At 40.1% G+C, this 18,189-nt stretch overlaps 1 protein-coding gene across 10 annotated transcripts in view; it reads left to right on the forward strand.

Annotated features, from left to right (window-relative positions):
• The window catches only part of MCF2L (MCF.2 cell line derived transforming sequence like), a 155,027-nt gene that overhangs the window by 104,755 nt on the left and 32,083 nt on the right, over window positions 1-18,189 (forward strand). For 9 of the 10 annotated variants that reach the window (XM_082763788.1, XM_082763786.1, XM_082763790.1 and 6 more), the window contains one exon: window positions 10,316-10,406. In XM_082763788.1, coding sequence (XP_082619914.1) covers window positions 10,316-10,406 — 91 coding nt within the window. Of the gene's footprint in view, window positions 1-9,567; window positions 10,119-10,315; window positions 10,407-18,189 lie in introns of those variants that run through there. The other variant, XM_082763796.1, reaches the window with a different exon arrangement.

Here is an 18,189-nt window from a genome sequence, read left to right on the forward strand (position 1 = left end):
AATGATCCCATGATTTAGCTAGGGACTGGGTGACCACGGCACAGCATGGTGTGGATGTTGCTGGAGCTAACAAACCTTGGTACACACAGAGCTTGTGTGTGGAGCAGGCTTGGGTCTGGCCAGTCTTGTCAGCATGGTTTCACTGCTGTTCCCTGAGAGCTGGGGCACCTGCATTAGGGTAATGCTGTCTTTGGGCCTGAAGAGCCTTCAGGGCCAGGCCAACCTTCTGAAGAACCAATGGGGAAGAGTAACCACACAAGTTACCTCATTTATCTACAGCCTAAATAAGCAGCCCACTGCTAGCTAAGAGTTAACTACTTCTATTTTATGGAGTGCCGGGGATGAATGTCACCACATAATGGGTAAGAAGTGCCAAAAACCAGACACCCTGTCAGTTCACACTGACACACTGAGCAACAGTTTTGCAGCTCCAGTGTCTATTTGTGTCAGCTGTGTTTCATTTCCATGCTCTCCTCTTTGTCAGATTACAATCCAGGCTAAAGATGTGGAACCTGTATCCTGCTGTTACCTTGGCAGCCCCTCAGATTCGTCAATGAGAACATCCCAGGGCTTCCAGCAAAATCTGTCATGCTGTGCGTGCCCTTCCTCTCCGAGCACAGCTGCCAAGCAGTTGTAAATGCCATATGTTCCTGTAAGCAGAAAAGAAATGTAAAGGTTTATATTTAAAACAAGAGTGTTGAATCCTGAGGTGAAGTGGTGTGGTCGGGAGCTTTTGTGTCAGATACGTTGTTTGACAACATTAGGTCAAAGCTCAATGTGTTACTTGGTCTGAATTTTTCCTGGGTTTGGGGCAACTTATGGTTGTTCTGATGTCCACCTTGTGAATATATTAAACTTGTTTTAAGGTTCATCCCTGTTGAAGGGATTCTTTAAATCCCAGTTGCATGACACATGTTATCCAGTGGTAAATTTCATCTCGTAAGGAGACAAGGTAAAATTAAGGAAGTTAATTAGTAAAATGCTGGACCTCACGCTGGAGCTTTCATTAAGTCTAATCTCAACTACAGAGAATTTAACACTCTATTTAAGTATAAACTCACCTGCCTAAAACACAGCATGCAGCCTTCCAGAAAATGTGTGTCAGTACTTCGTGCAATGGCATTAGTGGTAGTTGAAGTGCGCTGGAAATATGTTTAATTCCAATATCGTAGTTCTGAATTGGTGTAAAAATGCTTTTATGGGATCAGGCTTGATTGTTCTGAAGCTGGGAGCACTCAGGCTTTCTGTTGTTTATATTTACTTAAGCTCAACCAACATGGAGCCCTTTTGCCTTTACTGACCTATTTATCCTTAATTGTCCCTCAAGGATAACGTGGCCTACTTCAGCCATCTGTAGTTAAGTCTAAATGAGTCCTCAAAATGGTCTGTCTTCAGTCCTGACAAAAGCAATTCGGTGTGGCCAGAAGAAATTAGACTGAATTTTCCATTCAGAAAATAAAAGTTCTTCCCTAAAAATACTTTTTCTAGTTAACTTCACACCCTAAAAGAGGGTCTGCTAAGCAGTGACTTTTTTCTTTTAATGATTATTTCTTTTACCTGCAGAAAAGCATCTAAGCCATGCTGATTTTAGCATGTGTGATTCCTTAGTGGTATAAAACTTGCTAAGTTCATGTACGAAAGGGCTGATGGAAAGGAAATCAGTGTGTGTGATACAAGGGGAGATAGAAGATGATGCCTGGATGCTTCAGTTCTTATTCTGACATTGGCTATATTCCCTCATCTCCCCCCACCGACAGCATGAGTTTTTTGGAGCAGAAAGGATGTCAGCGTATATGATGGAATATAGCCAGCCTTACTGTGCTCCAATCAGCAAATGTTTGATTATTTATTTATTTATTTTAAGGAGGAATCGGCATGGAAGTGCAAGTGTGTTATGAGGTGTTTAGAGTTGGAGAAAATGGAGAAGATCGGCACCCCTGTATCTGAAGCTGAGTGGGGAGGCAAAGATAAATGTGGCTGTGCATGCTATATAAATCAGTGCAAATACTTGAAAATAAATAAGCTATGGTCTCTCCTGCTGACACAGACGAATGCCCAATTATCTTGTCTATGCTTACAAAGTTCCCAAAAGCATTTTCATTGTTTTCCTGTTCCAGGCTCTGTGATTCTGCTGGTCTCCTCTGCCTCATGAGCAAACTACAACCATTTGCCTAACATGTTTTTCTTATTATTTATTCATGCCACCTCACAACCCAACATGCATCTCAATTCTTCTTTTCATATATACTGCCGGCTTGCCGTGAGATCCTGAAGTTTGATTTTGTGTATCTGGTGACTGACCAGTTCTGAGCCAAGATGAAAAAATTGTATGAATATTTCAAGATATTCCTGAGGCATGAACTAGTAACAGCTGAGACCAAAAGTAAGCATAATAGGAAAAACAACTGATAAGCTTTTAATCAGTGGTGTTCTGTATAAGATTTAGGGGGAGGTAACTGGGAAGGGGAGAAGGAAAGTCCAAATGCTGTGACGTGAGTGCACAGTTAAAAATTCATTAATTCCAAAAATTCCAAAATTTCTATTGTGAAATGAAAATGAGAGCAGTATAGTATGCATGTTGTTGTATTTATAGCTATTTAGTTGTGCTTTTTTGTTTGGTTGTCTCGGGGAAGGCAGTTTTTATTTTTTAAATAGGATTTTAAATGTAAGAATCAATGAGAAATGCTATCGCCTTGCTAACAGGTTAGGTTATATTCCTGTCATGGGGTGCTACAACACCCCATGTTGGGTGAAATGCAGGTGGTACTGTCAGGAGCTATATATATAAACATTTTTTGCTTGGTATTTCAGTGATTTTGGACAGACCACTAGAGGCTGCCCTTGGATAGCAGCACTCCTGAGTGCTTCATTTTTAATTTCTTTTGCTGGAATTCCTTCTTTCCTGTCAGTTTTTTATGAACAATTGTCAGTCTAAATTTGGGTTGTGTATATTTTTCCTTCTACAGTTGAAAGGCCTTCAGCTGTCTATGAAATGACCCAAAATATCCAAAAATGAATCCAAAATAATCCAAATAATCCAAAATAACAAATATTTCTAGACCAGTAGCCTGTTGTCAAAGCACTGTCCAGGAATCCACTAGTTAAACACAGTAATGACAAGATGGCAAATTTTGTCCAAATTCCAGAAATTTGGCTATGGAGAAATAAAGCTGCAGAGCAGTGACTTTCACACCAAGCTTGGCATCTCAGGAAGCTCGGGCTGAGCCTGTTCGTGGAGGCTGTGCTAGGGGATGGTTTTCCAAGGAGACGAGAAGCAATGGACATATCCTCAACTCTGCTTCCTGCACTATCTGATTTCTTCAGCATTTTCAGCTGAAGAGATACAGGTTTAAAAAAAAAAAAAAAAAAAAAACACCAAAAAACACCTAAGGACAGAAGTGTTAGAAATTCCATCTAAAATTATGCAGAAGTCATCATTGTGTTCCAATTTTGCCCCCAGATATATATAAACAAAATGGGACACTCTTCATCATTTCTATGGTTTTGGTTTGGCTTGTGTTTGATTGTTTGTTTCCCCTCGTAAATGTTACTGGATTAAGAAGTGTTATCTGATAGACTGGTTATACACCTCAACAGGAGGTGGTTCCTGGGGGAATCCAAACTGAGATGTCAGGCCCACAGCGTGAATCGGAGCTGAAATGTCAGGCCAGTTTGCTTTGGGAGCTCAGGAGGTCTGCTAGATAGCCAGAGAGCTTTACTTGAGTGTTCAGAAATGTGTTCCTAAACAATATGCGTGTTAGGAACAGCTCTGTTCTCGGATGTGTGCAGTCATACATCTGTGGCAGAATTTGGCACCGAAACACCATTTTCTGTCAAAACAATTAAATGTCATAACAGCATCATGCAATTGCATGTACAGCCATCTTCTGGGAATATGCTTTCATTCTATTTATTTTCTTGGCAGATTTTTTTTTTCTTTGCCACTGATGTTTTGATAACAACGCAAACCTCAAATTTTCTGTCATAAAAATAGCAAATGCAATGTTAAAGCTTGATAATTTAGAGCACGTATAATTAGTTGGAAGATCTTACCTTCTGGCTTTCAAAACACTTCCAACTTGTCTTAGGTGTGTAAATGTGATCTGTTCATTTTTGTAAGTATGATTTGTGTATTTATGAAGTATATTTGGAGTATCATCTGTAATGTTGTCATTATAAAGGATTATAATGCTTTTTTATTTTCCAGGCTATTTTTCAACTGAATGCTTTTAAGCACTAATTTAAGTGCAGGGTTTTAGAAAACATCTGAAATAGCAGCAGCATTACAAAGCAGTATTCAGCTTAGATACTGTGTTAAAACCTACAGGCTCCCTTACCAATTGAAACCAGCAAGTTCATTGTCCACTGTAGAGCTCAAACAATGCCTGGTTTATAGTTTTATTTCAGTTCCTGCAATCTCTAAATTGATTTCGTTGTGTGCCTTCTGCAGTGAGGCTGAGTATTATGAGCTATAAAAGCCTGTGATATCTGAAGCTTTCAAACTGGGGCTTTGTGGAGCACGATATCGCCTCCTATTTCCATCATGCACTCAAGAAAGCACAAGACCATTTTATTTTCCTTAAGTGTTGTGGTTACCAAGGGTAAGAAGTCATTAATCTCAGTCTCACTTCGGATAGTCAGAAGCTGTCAAAGATCAAAATACAAAGATTAGATCAAGTATAAGTATGTGAAAACTAAAAAGTAGAAGTCTTGGTTTTCCTGTATAAGGGGCATAAGGATGGGAGACATGGGACAAGGCTATGCTGGGGGAATTGTTGCTGCTCTTCATTTTGATGCAAAACCTGTATGAAAACAGCTAACGTGAAACCAGCCTTAGAGTTCCTGTCACCATGGGGCTTGACTGATTGTATTTTTCATAACTGCTGTAGCAAAGATCGGTTTATTAATACCACATTCTTCACTTTATTATCTGACTGTATTCTAGAGCCTATAAAAGCCATTAAGGAGAAGGCAAGTCTCTGCTTTCATTCCTTGCCAAGGCATTGATGTTTTCATTTTTTTGAATCTGTGAAACATTTAGGATTAAGAAAGAGTTCTTGCCCTCGCTCCCTCACTTCCCTTAGAAGACATCCTTTGCAGTGGCAGCAGAGATGGGAAGTAGTCTTTGAAGTGGCTGCGGTTCAATCTATTGAAATACGTATTAAAATGTAGGATGCAAAATTTCTCTTGGGAAATGATAACTTTGGTAGTATTGTCTGGTTTTCTACAACCTGTTCCTAAACAAAGTGACAGGGAATGCTGTTCTTAATTACCCTACTCTATAGGATGATATATATATAGGATCTGCCTTCAGAGTGGTAGCTGCTGGGAGGATTTTCATCAATAGGGGCATGATGGGAACACTTGATGCTGAAAGTGCTCAGGCTGTGGGATTGTCTGCTTTTCATATGATTAACCTGTTTGAGCTCCAACTTGCCTTTTTCTGCACTAGACACAAGTCTACCTTTTGAGAATTAAAATATAGATTTATTTCTTATAGAGCTGGTCCACACAACCTTTCTCATGGCATCCTCATGTCTAAAGGTAGCTGCTATATGGACGGGGTGGTCGGTACCATTCCTGAGATGATCTGTCACCAGGTCTTGTATGTTTGCCCCTTTTGTGGTGCAGTAGGATAGTTGATGATGGGCAGATGGGCCAGTTCCATGGCGCTTCCTACATAGGCCTGCATGTTGTATACCAGAAGGGTATTGTATATTATATATTGTATACCAGAAGGATTTGTGAGCAGCTTGAAGAGCTCCTACATCTCTTCAAGCCATGTCTGCATATCACTGATTCTTGTTAATGATTAGCGATGAGCTACAGAGTGAGTAACCTTTAAGAGTTGGGGTATTAGGGATCTGTAGACCGCTTATAATGCGGTGACCTGCCTGCAGTTTGCTGCAGTCTCTGCCTTGGTGTAGATGATACATTAATTCTTCACAGAATACTACTGAAATCCTCCTGCTGGAATTGCTGTTCAGCCACTGAAAGCAAGAATTCCTAGTCCTTCTGTGTGTGTAGGCAGATGTAGTCAAGGTAGGGAATGATCCTGAGGATAATATAAGCCAACTGTTTAATCGTAAGACTTTAAGACTGAAATTAGTTTGTATTAAACTGGAATTGCTTAACCTGAGATGTTGCCCTGCATTTCACACATCCTCAGATTTGATACTTTCAAGCCACTGTGACAAACCTGAAGATTTGCTTTGTTTTCTCGGTAAGAGAAAGCAACGATTGCAAGCAGTTTCCATACAGCAGTGTAAAAAGCACTAGGAACTTATTTGTGTAGCAGTTGTCACCACCCATACCTCGGAGAAATGCAGGGATCTTTCAGATGGCGACTATGTAATTGCTTCCACATACCCCAGAGGGAAGTTCCTCTCTGCAATCCCATGTACTGTAAGCTCTCCCACCCTTTCCCCCAGGTGCATGAGATCACAAGTCTTGCAAACTTGACAGCGAGGGAGATGTCCCCATAATCCGAAGCTGAGGAGTCACTAGATGGAAAATTCAGGTCCTGCTCTACATGGAAAAGCCGGTGCTTGTTGGGCAGGTGTTTTATCCTCATTTCCTCACCATCCCCAGATGGTGTTGCGCTGGTTCACCAGGGTGGAGGGAGGGAACTGAGCAGAAAGTCTACCCTGTGCTGCGTTTTTTTTTCCTAATATCTGTCGTCTGCGGCCCCTACTCCCCTTGCCCTGCTTTCTACCTTTCTGGCTTGACCTTTGTGAGCTTGCTGGACGTATTCCCTGCAGAGCCGGGGTGGTTTCTCTGCCTTTGTAAAAATGTTCTGTTCTTTGTGCTGGTGAGTAAACAGAAGAACAGAGCTGAACTCGTGATGTATTTCTTGTGTTAGGAGGGAAACAGAGGAAGGAAACACTAAATTGGAGTTACAAGTTTATAATTTATCTTTCAGAAAGTACACCGGATACAAGTTAATGCATTTACAATAAAAAAACAGAGGTGGTAAGGGAAATGTCAAGGAGCCTTAACAGGCAGGTGCTTCTGCTAGGCTCGCCTGCTGTTTCTCACTGTAAGGCTTGACTTCCAGTCATTTATAATGCTGCCAAATTTTCTTTCCATTCCTGATGCCTCACCTGAGGTTTTTTGTTTTAATGTTTGGCCACGCATCAGGTTGTTCCCGAGGGGTGAGGGAACAATTTGCCATGCTTTCAAAGGCTGAAACAGCCCTTTGTTTGAGCAGCTCAAGTGTCTCCATCCTTGGGTCGGGGACTTGACACTTAGGAGAATGAGGGCCTTTGTGGCAAGAAAATACCTTCAGAAAAATCTGTCTAAATCACAGACCATGGATTCACAGTAGCTGGTCAAATCAAAATTTATGGCCTGTATGTTTTGTGATGAGTACCACTCATCACAAAATGGGGGGGCGCTTGGGAATGGTCTGGTAACTGCGTGCGCAGGTGTGGGTGCTGGGGAGAGAGGGAAGTTGAGCGAGGCCAGACTGGCAAACAGACCTGTTTCCAGTGTTTACTTGTTCTCGAATACGTAGCCTTGTTGTCTTCATCGTGTTCTCGGCTTTGTTGTCTTCCTAGTGTTCCCAGCTCTGTCGTACACGACGTCTCGGTTTGGTTTGTTGCTTCCTGCCTAACACTTGCCGGAGCTGGATCGCAGACTCAGTCGCCAGCCCTTCGCAACGAGGCGCTGCCGTCAGGATAACAGATCTTTTTCCCACAGTGACTGTTTGAAAGTCCCTTTCCTTCAGAGCACCTGAAGTAATAAACATAAATTTAGGAACAGCTGAACGTGAGAGGGGAGCTGTTGTGTTACCTTCCTGATATTTTTCTGGTAACAAGTTGGAGTTCTCCTTTACCTCTTACGTTTTTCTCCATACTCTCCTGTCTCATATCCTGCTGTATGACATGTTAACGTTTTTGGGGGCAAGGATTATGTAATTTTGAATGACATAAAACTCAGTGAAAGGTTCAGAACAAAGCATTTAATATTTTTAGGCAACCTGGCAAGAGTGTTAATGGCTTGAAGTCAGGTGCTCAAGACTTTGCCGCTGAGTCTCTTCTAGCCAGCACTGGGAAATGGTGGCTTTTATTTCTGAGCCTGGAAAGGAGCCTTCTTCTGAATCAAAAAAGGCTGGCTAAGGACACCTTTCGGGCTATCTTGGATATGTGTTTTCCTTTGTCAGCTCTTCCACTTCAGTAACACTTGTCTTTGATATTAGGCTCTGCAGAATGTCAGGTGCTGAGGCAGGTGATGAACACTCAGCATGGATCTGGTGTCTGGATCTTCTCCAGGCCCCCAGCTGAGCCTGTCCTTCCCTGTGCCCTGAAAAGAAGTCTGATTGTTCTGTTGGAGGCTTTAATTTTATTCCTGTTATAAAACAATGTCAGTATGTTCTGGAAATGTGATGCAGACCTTGTATTGTTCTGCGGGATCTGAGATTGTGCTTTGCGCTGAGGAAGTATGCAGAAATTGCAGGGCTCTTGGGGACTTCCACTGATTATGGGAAACAGCTCTTCTGCAGTCTTAAAACTTCCAAACACAAACTGTTTGGGAAAAGTCACAGCACCTTTTGGACTCCACTCATTCACGTTGAGCTGTGTGACCCGAGGAGTTTGGTTTGTTACCTGGTTATTGTGGAACTTGGTTGCTATTAGCATTTTATTTTGCTCAGTGGCTGAACATTAAAATGGTGGGAAGTTTTAATGGGGTACACGAAAATGCTTAAAAGCAATCTAGACCCTTTTCTTCCTCTTGCCCTTCAAATCAAGAAAGAGAAGGAAGAAGGGAGGCTTCAGTAAATCATGGAAATTTACTGTAGTGGTAAGCATATTCCTAATATAATGCCCCGTTTGTCTGCAAGCATTATTCAGGCTTACAAGGCAAGCACTCGGATGTTGTTTATCAGTGTTATCCTAACCCAGAGGCAAGAGTTAAGTAACATGCACTGAACGTGGGCAGTGAGGAGGGTGGCGTTTCAAATATTCCTGTGTTAAAATGACTTATTTTCTGCTTTTGAAAGGAAGTGTTGATGTTTCTTTGCACTTCTGATTATTTTTTTTCCCTAAATATCTGGTCTGTAAACCTGAGAGATGTACAGCTCTTAAAGGAGAGGAGATGGACTGTAAGTCATGTTTAAATTTGCAGTTTTAAAGATCAGCTTTAGATGCCACGTCCGGATGTTAATAATTTTCATTCTCCTTGACATCCTCCTGTTATAATGCGATCAGCACAATCCTATAAAGCAAAGCAGGTACTTTCGTATGATTCAGCAATTTTGAATACAGGATCCTAAAATTGTATTGTGTTGATTTTATTTTATATTTTTAAGGTACAATGACAACAAATCAATACATAATATTTCCCAGAACTTCACACAGCAGAGCCGGCAGGCCTTGCCGTAAAATTAATATCTGCAATCAAAGTGCAGCAGAGAGACTAAATACAACAAAATCTACAAGAAAAAAACAAAGTCAGGTCTGTCTGCCTTGTATTTGCCTGTTGTTTTCGTTTTGATTGCGATTGGCCGGCAAGGTCTGCTGCTGGCATTACACAATTGGCTTAGATGGGAAATTACAAAACAGGAGCAGATCCCTTTATTTGTACTCGGTAGCACATGCAGCTGAGCACAGGCGAGCAAGAAAGGTCACCCGTACGCCAGGATTTGAGTGCTCTCTCTCACAGATGTTTCCATTTCAGGGAAGGGCAGCTTATCTCGTTTTTAGGATCTGTGAGTTTGAGTTTTTAAACGCCACAGGGATTTCTTGCTTTGGTGAATGTCAAAATGTACCTGAAATCAAGTTTGTAGCCTGGAAGCAAGAGAGCATTTCAGATGCACAGAGCCATATCGTGGAATGATCAGAAAGCCCTGCATTTTTAAAGGATTTTAAATATTAGTAAGGAGGAAGACGAACCAAACAGAAGGTTGAAAGCAGATGCAAAAGGAAAATGAAAACAGCATGAAGCAGGGATTATATCGGCACCAAAACAATGGAGAACCAAAGGGTGTTGTTTTCATCTGAAATAATATCTGCACAAGACATGTGAAAACTACCTTTCATGGAAAAAGAACAATTCATGATTTGAATATGGTTTGAAGCCCTGTGGGACATAGTTGGGACTGCTGCATCTTTCCAATGGTGTGTAGTACATGTTCATCTAAATACCTTAAATAAAGAAGATTCTGCACAAAAGGGTCAAGCTGCCTTTTTTTTTTTTTTTTTTTTTTCTTTTAACTAGCTTCTATCTCTGATTTTTGGAATGAGCGAACCAGAGGAGTTTCATTTGCATTTTTAACTGAACTTTTTTTTTTCCTTCTTTCCTTCTCCAAACTTAGTTTGCGAGATGCTGGGATTGGATTTATCCTTGTCATAGACCGCAGACAGGACAAATGGACCTCTGTGAAAGCTTCCATACTGCGGATAACAGTGAGTACTGTTTTACATTAACTCCTTAAAAAGCTTTCCCATGTTGAACCTTCCTCTTATAAATAGAAAAGCAGCAAACGCTTTTTCTTCAGCAAAATGTTAGCTGGTTTATGACACACAAAGTATGCAGTTCTTTTGTGTCCCACCTGAGTGGGGCCAAGCATCGTGTGTCCTTGTCATGCTTTTAGTGCAGTTTGCAGTTCATAACATCAGCCTGAGAGGGCACCTGGAGAGCACGCGCTTGTGCGTGCGCGGCGTATGGCTCTCCCAGGTGGGAGCTGGTCCTTGTGTGGGCTGCCTGTGCATCTTGCTGAGCTTTGGATCTGCTTCTCACTGGCTAAGAATTTGGGACCTGATTTAGTTTACCTCTTGTCCAAGAAAATCAGATTTAAAAGATGAAAAGATAGTCTTGTGATGTTTGAATAAAAACAAGGGTTACCCTTAAGCCAAAATACCTCAAATACACACTCACATCGATTTATAACCTCACACTTCTACTTTCAGTCTCCATTTTAATGACTATTTTTGAATATAAAACTAAATCTTAAAGTTGTTTTTCTTACATAAGCAGGAAAATACATTTGTATTTATCAAGCGCTCAAGTGGTTGTAATACTGCTTGTTGTTTTTTTTTTCTTTTTGGCCTGGCTTGAATCGTTAGTATTTATAATCTTTCCAGTAAGTGCTGACAGAGCTGTCAGATTTTCTTTTTATTGCTTAATCATTTCAAAATTTTAGCTTCATCACATAAGTTCAATTTTTGTTTGGCCCCATTTTCACCAAAGAATTGTTTGCTTATTGCAAGTTAAAAGGTGCTTATCTGAAGGTACTTTAAGGTAGAGGTACTTCCTACTAAAGGTATTTCCACTATATAACTCCTGTAAATGAATTTGTAATGATATTATACCTTCAAAGCAACTTTTCCCATGATAAATATTTTAGGGATGTTAAAACATTGAAAATATATAGAAATATTAGCAAAATTCACTTTTGCAACTGACTTTGAATTTCTGAGATGTAGCATTGAGCAGATTCCAACAGAGCAAGCCAAGAGCGGCTTATTTTGGGGTTATTAAAGAAAAAGGATTGTATCTCTAGAGTCTGTGAATTGCTTTCCTCCAATGGGCACTGTTTTGCCTAGAAGCTCAGTGTGCAGAACCTGACTGTAATTGTAGTGACTGCGTTGGTGCCTAATGCTTTTGCCTGGAGGAAGGGTTTTAAGTGCAGAGTAGACTGATGGTTGTAGTGCTTTTGATGATGGGTCATTTCTCTTTTTTCTCATTCTTTTGTGAGCTTTATTTAAAAGATAAATCATTATTCCTAACTGAATTCCTAACTAATCTATTAGGTGAATTGTCTTTTCCTACATTTGCTTCTTTTGCTGAACTTGCTCAGCTTTGGGTGTGTATTTCATCTGTGGATGCATGTGGCAGTACTCCTGTTGGGTTCCACAATAATCACATCATCCCTTAACACTTAAAGTTTTACTCTCCGGTTCCAAAAAAAGATATAGTGACAAGTCCTTATTTGCCATTGTCCACTGTATCTTTACTATAGTATTTGCTATAAGTGAACTCTAAAAAAAAAAAAAAACATAATGCAAAGCTTGCACCAAAGTCATTAGTGTTTCTCTGAGTTTTGCTGACAATTATTTTAAATGCCTCAAGGGTAACTAGAGGCTTAACTTCTATTTGTTTGTTTCTCCTGTACATCAGATAATCAGATGCTTGATCACCAGAAATGATTTGGGCTATTTAGAAAACACTTCATATCTGAAAACCTGGTTTCCCTAGAAGATTTGACTGCTTAAGCTTATTGTTGTGTGTGAGGATATTAGTCTCACGTTGTTTGAGACGAGTTTCAGCTGTTGGCTCATCTGTACTAGCTCCTGCCATCTTTCTTGATTTTTCTCTGATCACCCTGAAGGGATTGATCCTTTTGATCAGAGATGCTAGCAGAGGGTGCAGTGGCTGGAGCATTGCCCAACAGGACTATCCTGTCTAGAGCATCTGCCTGTCACTGATATCCTAGCAACTTTAAGAATATATATTTGTAAGCACTGAGCAGCTGCTAAACAAAAATTCTTACTCGTGTGTGTTTTTGTTTTGTGAAGAGTTTTGACTATAAAATAAAACACAAATGTGTGTGTGTGTGTGTGAATCACACACACACTGATAAATACTAGTAGGTGTTGGAAGTATGCTTTGAAACAAAGCTAATGAAGAAAGAATTGTTGTTGTTGTTCCAACCTGAAATTAATGTGAAAAATCTTTCTCTTGCTGTGGAAATAAGGCATAGCTTCTGAATGAGACTGTAAGGAGGAGAAGTCACGTAACCTGGTACAATGGTTCCATATTGTCCAATCTGCAGATGGGTGAATGATGAACGCCCGACAAACAGATCTCCTTTTCATGTGGTCATAAATGACACTCCCCAAGCCTACCACCCTTCTTCTTTCTCTCTTAATACTATCAGACCCAAGGAAGCAATATTTAGTTCACAGAGTAAGAGCGAAGCACAACACTAATCAATGTGTTTTGGGGTTTCATGCTGCTCTGATCATATTCCAGTGTGCTTCTTAAAACAAAAACAGTAACAAAAACCTATGGCTTTACTTTGTCTGCATCTGTTTGTTGTGCTGCCTTCACTGTCTTCCTCCATCTTAAGGTTGAAGTGTGAGCTCAACCCTTTGGACAAACAAAATGCACACTCAGCATCTTTAAAAGTTTCACTCACAGCTATCCATCAGGCACAGATTGAAAGTCCAGAGGAAATAAACTTCCTTACACATGCAGTTTAGGGAGTAACATCTCTGTGGGCAGCAGCTCTTGAGGAAGCAGTTGGTATGAAGGTCACTCGGGTAGTGAGAAAGTGGTACCCAGTTGAGCAAGTTTGCAGCCCTTTCTAAATGTGACAAGACTTGGGCTTTATCCAGCCTGGTGTGGAAGTTTGCTTTGTGATTTGCTGTCTTCAACGTAAGGATGCACTGCATGCAGGTTTCATGCTTTCTGTTTTGGGCTGCATTGTCCAGAGCACAGTTTTTCTGGCTGCTCAAAACTCACAACACAGTGCTCACTGTAACAGAGGCCCAGCCCATTAATTGCTTTGAAGATTAGGGCCAAGACCTTAAGCTGGCAGGAGAAGACCAGAAGCCAAAGGAGAGACTGAAGTGCTAATACCAGCCTAAACCTTGCAGGAGCCAGACAGTCCTGTTTTTGTGCCATCTGGAGTCTTATCGTTGGTTTGACATCCAAGGTGAGAAACAGTGAATTACAGTAATCCAGCATTGAGCTATTTGGCCTTGTTTGTGGAGACAGAGGTTGAGTCTCTTAGGGAGCTGATGATGTAGGATAGATACGTTTCATAACCAGTGCTCCATAGTCAAGAAAGGCATTATTTTATGTTATGGACAGGATTTCCTGCTATCCCTAGTATCTTGCTAGCTCTTTGCATCATGTCCTGAAAACTGTAATGATAAGTAACAGTTTGTATGGGTTATGTTTGAGAAAACTGTTCTTTCAGCCCCCAGTCAAGTTACTTATCAAAGGCATTTTTTATGAGGTTCAAAACAAACTCTTGACAGGATGATTACGCTATAACACTATTTGTATGAATTGTGTAGCTGTTGTTCTGAGTGGTTCTAATAAATGATAAACCAAAACAGTTATTTGGAGATGCTTTATGCTTTTGTCTTTATTGCAATGAATGTTTTGTGAAAGTGCCTGAACATATGATGTTTTCAGTTCTCCTGGTATAGTCTGCTTTTTTTTTTTTTTTTTTGCTTTTTATTACATGTGTTTTTAATACAAAAAAAAAAAAAGAGAGAGAGTAGAGACTTAAACTCTGAAAAGGGACTTGAGAAGAGACTTAAACTCTGAAAGCAGGGTCATAATATCACAAGTAGTAATATCACCTAATGCAAAACAGCTTAGTGTTTTTAAAACTAGAGTTCAACCTGGTCTTTTTATGAATTGTTTTTGATTCTTCCTTGATGAGAAGCCTGTGTGAAAGCCTTCATTCTAACTAGGAATAAACAGTTTGTTTTTTTTTTTTTTAAAAAAAAAAAGGGGGGGGGGGGGGGGGGAACTCTCCACTTAGTTATTAGCTCCTTTATACACAGAAGTAGAAGTATTTTGGAAAGAAGTGTCTTGTGGCTTATGGCATACCAGTGAGTGAAGAAGAAAAACACCACCACAAGGGTTGGTAATGTGGGCACATTGAGGCAGTTCATAAAGTGCAAAATAGCGCTGTTCCATGTATTTTAAGATGGAACAACTGAAGCTGAGTTAAGCATTAGCTCTTTGGTGGCTCACGCTTTTCAGATAAGATTTCTGAAAGCTGGCTGTTTACCTAGGAAGGGGAAGAGAAAGAAGCTTGGATTAGCTGTTTATCTGAGCAATTTTCCTTTGCTGTGTAGGAGTATAAAATGTTCCTGAGTACTGAGGCAGGCAAGTGAATTGCTCTGTGGGATTGAACAGCAGCAACTTCACTGACAGAGATGCAGTTAAAATAATGTATGTATATCTCTGTATGTAATTCTTCTGTATAATAAATAAGCCCTAGGCACCACAGGAGGAAACTCAAGATGTGAAAACTCAAAGGTGTTGGTTGTCCTTTCCAAAAGCTCCCCCCCCGGTGTATGCACCTGGCTGTAGGCCCAGGCCACCACGCCATTCGGCCTACACGCGGGCAGCTTCTCCCTAGTACCAAGGAGGATTTTGGTAGCACCACATCCTATCTCACTGCCTGCCTGCCCCCACTTTGTGGTAAAATATGCAATTCAGTGAGATTATTCCTCCTTGAAAAGTGCCATCTGCCCACTAGTTGGTGCAACCTGACTGCTGGGGGTAAGATGGCGGAGCGCCTTCAGCAGCTCCCTGGTGGGAGCTCCTCTACCAGCAGGGTTAGTGCTGGTGCTACAGGCAGATGATGTATCGTTAATTTTTTGAGAAGGAAAATGGTGATCAAGATTATATGCACTTAAATTTTACTGTTAAGGCAACTCCTGTTTTGCTCAGCGAGTGTAGGTTCTTCTCATGTTCCAGTTTGGGGTAGTCTTAAGGCAGCAAAGATCTCCTGTATTGGGAAGTTGTGCTTTAGGAGTTGTGCTGTTTGTAAATTCCCAATCTGTTCGGATTGATTTCAAGTCTGATGATCACGTGTGTCTCTATCTTCTGTATCTTTGGCATCAGCACTTGCCTGCCTGGATGTGGAAGTGATGTAGAGATGAACAAAGTTAGTCCCACAAAGTGTTGCAAAGCATTAAACAAGTGCCAGCGCTGATGCAAGTAAGATAAAGGAATATATGGGCCAGGCTAGGATAGAATAGGTACTACACTAATTTAAGTAGAGGATACTAAAAATATGACAGTGTTTGGGAGTGTTTTTTTTTTTTCTGTTTGTTTGCTTCCCTGGTCTCTTTTGCATAGGCATCAAGCTAACGTACAATAGTTGTGACAAGATAACGGGGGAGCAGTTAATTAGTCCAGTAAAGAAAGATGCTTTTGGAAAAAATGTTTTCAGGCTTCTTGAGGACACAGCAACATTCAGTGACTTTACTAAAACAATCCTCGAAGGCGCTTTATTTTATGACACTGCTAAATGCACATAAATATTTATTTCTGTGTGTAACACTTGGTGCAATGCCATTGAGAAGTCATTGTTTGCTGTGTCTGCTTAGGATATAATGGTTTCAAACAAGCTTGATGCTGGACTGGAATGGTGTTTTTTTTGTTCTCTCTTGTTCAGGCTTAAGTTGACTGGTTGATGAAGTTCAAATCCATCTCAGGAGTGTCTGTTGCATCATATCATTGTCTCTGCAAGTCACCAGAGCTTTTGGGAGGGGAGAAAGGGTGCAAAAAAACAGGAAAGCAGTGATATTTGGGCAGTGAAGATATAAGCTCAGATAAACGGGAATAGCTGGTGCTCGTCCAACATTGTTTACTGTGGCAATCCTCCCTTTTTTGGTTGTTGTTTCACAAAGTTTGATTTGTGGATTTGACTCCTAGCCACGCTCAACAGTCAGTAACATTTAATACTGCTTTGTATTTGCTTGAAAAAACAAAACCAAGTGGGAAACATAGGAGTCAGGCTAGGGGAGGCAAGAACAGCATTGTCGACAAAGTTAGAATAATTGAAAATTTCAGCTTTTGCTGAAAGAGAAAGGAAACTCTTCACGTCTTTAATAGGAACTATTCTGAGTGGTGCACAACTGCAGTGATCTCAGCAGCATTGTTTAGGTAGGCATGCTGAGATGGAGAGTAATTGTAACGTGTGTATATGAACAAGAAGACCCTAGTTTATTTAGTCATACAACTAAACTCTGTATTTCATAAAAGCTAATATACAGATTAGAAAAGCTTACTCTTGCTTTGCAGTTGGCTAATGCTGTTTGCATCATTAACAGTCAAAATATTTGCTATAAAATTGTGGCTTTGAAGTCTAGACTACAGTCAAAAAGTATAAACCTGAGAATTTAAAGTTAGAATGAAGAAATTCATCACTCACACATGTAACTAAAATTTTGTGTTTACTGTTTAAAGTTGTGTTTTGAAACTTCACAATTTCACACTTCTGTTTCTGATGTATCTACTAAACTCAAAGCAAATTCCTATTATTTTTTCAAAATATGTAATCTAAAAGATGTTTCTTCATGGAGCTTTTTATTCTGAAACGCTGGTATTACCACTGAATAAATTTCATTTTTTGGAAATCGGAGCTGAAAAACAGCTCAGTGAGAGTCTGCATACTACTGTTATAGGCACAAAATAAATTGATGCAAGTCTAAATGAATAGACTATAAAATTATAATTCTAAAAATATTATTCAAGAGTTTAATTTTTTTTTAAATGGTCTATTGCAGTGTTTCTTAGTATGAGTTAAATCATTTGCTTAAATTGTGGTCATCTTTGTTACAATAACTTAGATCATTTGTTTACTGTTTTTCTTACTTTTTTCATCTGAATAGAGTCAGGAATTTTCTATAAAAGGTCTGTCCTCTGTTTCATAACTGTGAGTTAATAAGTCCACAGAGAAAGACTGCTTGCACTGCAGGGATGGAAAGCTCGTGTGGGCGAACAGAAGTGTACCTGGATTCCATCCCCAGCCCTCTGACAGACTCCACTGGGACTGAATCACTGGACTTTCTAGAAAACTTTGGCCATCATTTGGGTGGAGGCAGATTGTAAAGCACAAGTCTTTTAAGGATCCTAATCAATTTGAGATCTCTGAATACCTCAGGAACCACAATGAATCTGTGAAATCTTTCAGAAAAGTTTTTAACTATTTTCCTCTTTAAAAGTTTATAATTTCCAATGCTAAAAACTTGGAAGCCTGAAAAATGTGCATTAAACCAGTCTATAGCCATCCAGCTGCTAATGATTTCACTAGGCACAAAATGGACCATAGCATTGCAGCTTCTTGAGTCAATGTATGTTTGTAAGTTTGTTTTTGTTTGGCAGTCTTTTTTTGACTTTTTTTTTTGGTGTGTGTGTGTGTTTGCTAGAAATACGACAGTTTTCAGTGTTGCATAGGGGAGAAGACTCGTGTCATTTCAAGAATGGCTAAGTGCTATGTATGTGAATTTCTGCCACAGCAGAGGTTAATTTTTGGTAATTTAATGCAGTTTCTTTGCTTTCTTTCTCCTCTCTTCTGTGTTCTCTGTATCATTTCTAGAACTGGGGAAGATCCATTAGGCTACAAGCTGTAAGATGATGAGGAAAGAACAGATGAGGATTTTTGTGGGTTTTTGTCTGCAAAATTCAAGCTTACTACTTCTGTGCTAC

The sequence above is a fragment of the Aythya marila genome (assembly GCF_965140915.1).
Source record: "Aythya marila genome assembly, chromosome: 1".
Lineage (NCBI taxonomy): Eukaryota > Metazoa > Chordata > Aves > Anseriformes > Anatidae > Aythya > Aythya marila.